Consider the following 6,864-nt stretch of genomic DNA (forward strand, 5'->3'; position numbering starts at 1 on the left):
ATTGACAGACACTTGGATTGCTTCCATTTTAGCTATTTTGAATAATATTGCTGTGAACATGTGTGTACAAATATCTCTTCAAGACCTTGCTTTAAATTCTCTTGGGTATATACCTGGATTGGGGTTGCTGGATTATATGTACTTATATTTTTAATCTTTAAAAGAACTGACGTACTGCTTTCTACAGTGGCTGTATCATTTTACATCCTCACCAACAGTGCACAAGTTTTACAGTTTCCCACATTCTTGCCAACAGATTTTTTTTTTTTTTTTTTTTTTTTTGAGACGGAGTCTCGCTCTTTCACCCAGGCTGGAGTACAGTGGTGCGATCTCCGCTCACTGCAAGCTCCGCCTCCCGGGTTCACGCCATTCTCCTGCCTCAGCCTCTCCGAGTAGCTGGGACTACAGGCGTCCGCCACCACGCCTGGCTAATTTTTTGTATTTTTAGTAGAGACGGGGTTTCACCTTGGTCTCGATCTCCTGACCTCGTGATCCGCCCGCCTCGGCCTCCCAAAGTGCTGGGATTACAAGCGTGAGCCACCGCGCCCGGCCCAGTTTTTATTTTCTGTTTTTTTTAATAGTAACTATCATAATGGGTATGAGGTGTTATGTTATTGTAGCTTTGATTTGCTAATTGATTAATTATGTTGATTAATGATTAATTATGTTGAGGCTCCTTTTATGTACTTATTGACCATTTCTATTCTTTGGAGAAAAGTTCTTTGCCCATTTTTGAATCAGGCTATTTGTTTTATTTTGTTGATGAGTTTTTAAAATTCCCCATGTATTCTGGATCTCAGTCCCTTGTCAAATATCATTTGCAAATTTTTTTTTTTCATTCTCTGGGTTGCCGTTTTATTCTGATGATAGTATTTTTTGAATACAATTTTTTTAAAAAGTTTATCAACTACAATTTTTAAAGTTTTTTCTTTTGTTGTCTGTGCCTTTGATGTCAGATTGCAGAAATTATTGCCAACTCCAATGTTGTGAAGCTTTTGTTCTATTATTTCTTCTCAGAGTTTTATAGTATTTTTTGTATTACATTTAGGTCTTTGATTAATTTTGAGTCAATTTTTCCACATAGTGTTATACAAGGGTCCAACTTCATTATTTTATATGTGATTTTTCAGTTGTTCCACCACCATCCCACCATTTTTTTTTTTTTTTAAGATTGTTCTTTCTCTCATTGAATGATCTTGGACCCATGGTCAAAAATCATTTCACTGGAGTGGGAAGGAAGGCGGAGGGAACCATGCGAGGTTCTGAGATCTGCGGCGAGGGTCGCCTCCAGAGACGGTTTGTGAGCAGGAATTCTGAAATCCCCACCACTTCCTCCCTCCGGGGGATTTGATCCCCTATGGCCACCGCTAACAGCATCATCATGCTGGATGATGATGATGAAGATGAAGCAGCTGCTCAGCCAGGGCCCTCCCACCCACTCCCCAATGCGGCCTCACCTGGGGCAGAAGCCCCTAGCTCCTCTGAGCCTCATGGGGCCAGAGGAAGCAGTAGTTCGGGCGGCAAGAAATGCTACAAGCTGGAGAATGAGAAGCTGTTCGAAGAGTTCCTTGAACTTTGTAAGACGCAGACAGCAGACCACTCTGAGGTGGTCCCATTCCTCTATAACCGGCAGCAATGTGCCCACTCTCTGTTTTTGGCCTCGGCGGAGTTCTGCAACATCCTCTCTAGGGTCCTATCTCGGGCCCGGAGCCGGCCAGCTAAGCTCTATGTCTACATCAATGAGCTCTGCACTGTTCTCAGGGCCCACTCAGCCAAAAAGAAGCTGAACTTGGCCCCTGCCACCACCACCTCCAATGAGCCCTCTGGGAATAACCCTCCCACACACCTCTCCTTGGACCCCACAAATGCTGAAAACACTGCCTCTCAGGCCCCAAGGACCCGTGGTTCCCGGCGGCAGATTCAGCGCTTGGAGCAGCTGCTGGCGCTCTATGTGGCAGAGATCCGGCGGCTGCAGGAAAAGGAGTTGGATCTCTCAGAATTGGATGACCCAGACTCCACATACTTGCAGGAGGCACGGTTGAAGCGTAAGCTGATCCGCCTCTTTGGGCGACTATGTGAGCTGAAAGACTGCTCTTCACTGACTGGCCGTGTCATAGAGCAGCGCATCCCCTACCGTGGCACCCGCTACCCAGAGGTTAACAGGCGCATTGAGCGGCTCATCAACAAGCCAGGGCCTGATACCTTCCCTGACTATGGGGATGTGCTTCGGGCTGTAGAGAAGGTAGCTGCCCGACACAGCCTTGGCCTCCCCCGACAGCAGCTCCAGCTCATGTCTCAGGATGCCTTCCGAGATGTGGGCATCAGGTTACAGGAACGACATCACCTCCATCTCATCTACAACTTTGGCTGCCACCTCACAGATGACTATAGGCCAGGCACTGACCCTGCACTCTCAGATCCTGTGTTGGCCCGGCGCCTTCGGGAAAACCGGAGTTTGGCCATGAGTCGGCTGGATGAGGTCATCTCCAAATATGCAACGATGCAAGACAAAAGTGAGGAGGGCGAGAGAAAAAAGAGAAGAGCTCGGTTCCAAGGCACCTCTTCCCACTCTGCAGACACCCCCAACGCCTCCTTGGATTCTGGTGAGGGCCCTAGTGGAATGGCATCCCAGGGGTGCCCTTCTGCCTCCAGAGCTGAGACAGATGACGAAGAAGATGAGGAGAGTGATGAGAAAGAGGAGGAGGAGGAGGAGGAAGAAGAGGAGGAGGCCACAGATTCTGAAGAGGAGGAGGATCTGGAACAGATGCAGGAGGGTCAGGAGGACGATGAAGAGGAGGACGAAGAGGAAGAAGCAGCAGCAGGTAACAATGGAGACAAGAGCCCCATGTCCTCACCACAGATCTCCACTGAAAAGAACCTGGAACCTGGCAAACAGATCAGCAGGTCTTCAGGGGAGCAGCAAAACAAAGGACGCATAGTGTCACCATCGTTACTGTCAGAAGAACCCCGGCCCCCTCCAGCATAGATGCTGAAAGCAATGGAGAACAGCCTGAGGAGCTGACCCTGGAGGAAGAAAGCCCTGTGTCTCAGCTCTTTGATCTAGAGATTGAAGCTTTGCCCCTGGATACCCCTTCCTCTGTGGAGACAGACATTTCCTCTTCCAGGAAGCAATCAGAGGAGCCCATCACCACTGTCTTAGAGAATGGGGCAGGCATGGTCTCTTCTACTTCTTTCAATGGAGGCGTCTCTCCTCACAACTGGGGAGATTCTGGTCCCCCCTGCAAAAAATCTCGGAAGGAGAAGAAGCAAACAGGATCAGGGCCATTAGGAAACAGCTCTGTGGAAAGGCAAAGCTGCTCTGTCTGAATATTGCACGTGCCACATCCTGTCTCTTCCTTTTTCCCACCGTTTTAAATCCTCTAAATCCTCCTGTGTCTTTTCTCCTGTACTCCAGATCTCTTTGACTCTGTCTCTCACTTCCCTGCAGACAAGTGTGGCCACACAATGAGATCCAGAAGAGATCATCGTGCTCTCAGACTCTGATTAGCTGCCTCCCCTTCTCCCTGCCTCCAGAATGTTTTGGGATAGCATTTGGAGGAAGGTGGGAAGCAGATGACTGAGGAAGGGATGGAATAAGCTAAACCCCTTTTGGTGGTGTTTCTTTAAAAAAAAAAAAAGAAAAAAGCTTAAGTTTTACACAGAAACATTAATAAACAATAAAGTTCTTTTCTTACTGTAAAAAAAAAAAATCATTTCACCATATATGTGAAGATTTATTTCTGGGATCTCGATTTTGCTTCATTGGCCTGTAAGTCTGTCTTTATGCCTGTGGCACCCTGTTTTGATTACTGAAGCTTTGTAATAAATTTTGAAACCAGGAAGTGTGAGTTCTCCAGCTTTGTTCTTTTTCAAGATTGTTTTGGCTATTTGGTGTCCCTCGGTTTTTCCATATACATTTTAGAATAGATTATTTCTTTCTATAAAAATTGCTGAAGTTTTGAAAGGCATAGTATTTAATGTTAAGATTGCTTTGGGTAGTGTTAACATCTTAAAAATATTAAGTCTTCCAACACATGGACATGGAATATCTTTCTGTTTATTTAAGTCTTCCATAGTTTTCGTTTTACAAGTCTTTCATATCCCTGGCTAAGTTGATAAGTGTTTCATTCTTTTTGATGCTATAATCAATGGAATTATTTTGTTAACTTTCTTTTCTGATTGTTCATTGTTAGTAAGTAAAAATGAAACTAATGTTTATGTGTTGCTTTTGTATCCTACTGCTTTCCTAAATTTGTTTATTAGTTTTAACTATGTGTGTGTGCATGTGAGTGTGTGTGTGATCTTTAGAGTTTTATACCTAAAGTATTATGCTGTGTACAAACAGAGATAATTGTACTTCTTCCTTTCCAATTTGGGTGCCTTTTATGTCTTTTCCTTGCCTGATTTCACTGGTTAGGACTTTCAGTATTTTGTTGAATACAAGTGGCAATGTATGCGTCATTGTCTTGTTCCTGATCTTAGAGGTAAAACTTTCAGTCTTTTAACAGTGAGTGTGATGTTGGCTATTGAATATTTATGTATGGATTTTATTATGTTAAGGTAGTTTTCTTCAGTTCCTAGTTTGTTGAGTGTTTTTGAAATGAAAGATGTTGAATTTTACCAAATGCATAATTGAGACAATTATGCTCATTTTTTCCCTTCTGTTAATATGGGGTATTACACTGATCAAATTTCGTGTGTTGAACCATGCTTAGATTCCAGGAATAAATCCCACTTGGTCATTCTAATATGCTGCTGAATTTGGTTTGCTAGTATTTTGTGGAGGATTTTTGCGTTGATGTTCATAATAGATATTAGTCTGTTGTGTTTTCTTGTTTTTTGTTTTTTGCAACGTCTTTTTCTGGTTTTGGTAGTATGGTAATGCTGGCCTCACATGAAGTATTCCTCCTCTTCAAGATTTTGGTAATGTTTATGAAGGACTGGCATTATTATACTTCTTCTTTAAATGTTTAGTGTAATTCAGCAGTGAAGCTGCCAGGTCCAGGAATTTTCTTTGTTGCTAGATTTTTTATTAGAGATCCATAATCCTAACTAATTATAGATATATTCAGATTTTCTATTTTTCATGCTTTAGTCTTGGTATGTTGCATATTTCTAGGAATTTGTCAATTTAATCTGGTACATGCAATTGTTGACATATAATTTTTCATAGTACTCTTATAATACTTTTTATTTATGCAGAGTAAGTAATAATGTTCTCACTTTCATTTGTGATTTTGGTGATTTGAGCCTTCTTTATTTTAAGTCAATCTAGATAAAGGTTTTTCACATTGATTTTTTTTTTTTGAAGAATCAACTTTTGATTTCATTGATTTTTCTCTACATTTTAAATTCTCTACATCTGCTGCCTTTGGGTTTTCTTTGTTCTTCTTTTTCTAGTTGTACAAATGGGTTCTTGATTTAAGATCTGCATTCTATTTAAATGGAAGCTTTTTAACTATAACTTTTCGCCTTAGCACTTATTTTACTATGTCCCATAATTTTTGTTTTGTTTTTGTTTTTATTCTGTTTAAATGGAAGCTTTCATAACTATAACATTTCTCCTTAGCACTTATTTTACTATGTCCCATAATGTTTGTTTTGTTTTTGTTTTTATTCATCTCTAAGTATTTTCTAATTTCTTTTTATGATTTCTGTAATGATCCATTAGTTGTTTAGAGAGTGTTTTTAATTCTCAGAAATTGAAGTTTTCTAGTTCTCTGTTACTGATTTCTAACTTCATCCTCTGGTGGTTGGAGAATATATTTTGTGTGATGTTTATATATTAAAATCTGATGATATATAATTTATTATATCAGTTCTATTTTAACTGAAATATTATAAAACATTACTATTAATATAAATTTAAAATCTTATATTGGATTTTTTATAAATCAAATGTGTAAGACTGATTTTTCTTGGATTTGTTTTATAAAGATACTTCACGTTAATATATATGTTAATTTTAAAAATGTGTTTTCACTACTCTATTTTTCCATGAAGTATTGCATTATTAAATATTCGTTTTGTTGTTGTTGTTGTTTTGTTTGTTTGTTTGTTTTTGAGATGGAGTCTTGCTCTGTTGACCAGGCTGGAGTGCAATGGTGCGATCTGGCTCACTGCAGCCTTCACCTCCCAGGTTCAAGCAATTCTCCTGCCTCAGCCTCCCAAGTAGCTGGGACTACAGGAGCACGCCACCGTGCCTCGCTAATTTTTGTACATTTACTAGAGATGAGGTTTCACCACGTTGGCCAGGCTGGTCTCGAACTCTTGTCCTCATGATCCACCTGCCTCAGCCTCCCAAAGTGCTGGGATTACAGGCAAGAGCCACTGCACGTGGCCAAATATTCTTAAAGGGGCTCTATGTTTTAGGAGCATTTAAAATTGGTTAATGCAACAAAGTGTTCTTACTTCTCAAACACAGCTCAAAAATGACTGTTTTCCAACAATACCTGGTGGATATTAAGCTACTTTATAATTTACAACAAGAAAAAATAGAAGTTAATAACTTCTTAGGAGTTGCAGGTTTTAAAAGAACACGTTAAAGAAGTATGGAGATTATCAAAAAAAGATTTGTCTCTGAGGTTTGTCTGTTCTCACTTCAGCTTTGCTGGAACCGTGTTAATATAAGAATGATGTCAATACAAAATAAAATTTGAAGCTGGCCTACAAAATTCACAGAGATATCAGAGGGGCTGTGGACAGAGAAACAGACAAACTGATGAGAAGTTGTAGAAGTATGTGCTAAGGATGCGTAACACACATTCTGTGATTGGTGGCGGTTTTGCACGTCAGCAATTGCAGGCCTATTTTTGGCGATGTTTCTGACACACTGTTACTGATCACAGCTAGGAATTTCCTTTT

The 6,864-nt window shown here is 40.7% G+C and overlaps 1 protein-coding gene across 1 annotated transcript; it reads left to right on the top strand.

The window, feature by feature from the left end:
- The first annotated feature begins 943 nt into the window (after positions 1–943).
- Positions 944–3,710, top strand: LOC129492297 (death domain-associated protein 6-like). The gene is given in 2 exon segments (XM_055297439.2): positions 944–2,966; positions 2,969–3,710. Coding segments are annotated over 2 exon segments (2,121 nt in total). The 5' UTR covers positions 944–1,204; the 3' UTR covers positions 3,328–3,710.
- The last annotated feature ends 3,154 nt before the right edge of the window (positions 3,711–6,864 follow it).

This window comes from Symphalangus syndactylus, chromosome 10 (genome assembly GCF_028878055.3).
Source record: "Symphalangus syndactylus isolate Jambi chromosome 10, NHGRI_mSymSyn1-v2.1_pri, whole genome shotgun sequence".
Lineage (NCBI taxonomy): Eukaryota > Metazoa > Chordata > Mammalia > Primates > Hylobatidae > Symphalangus > Symphalangus syndactylus.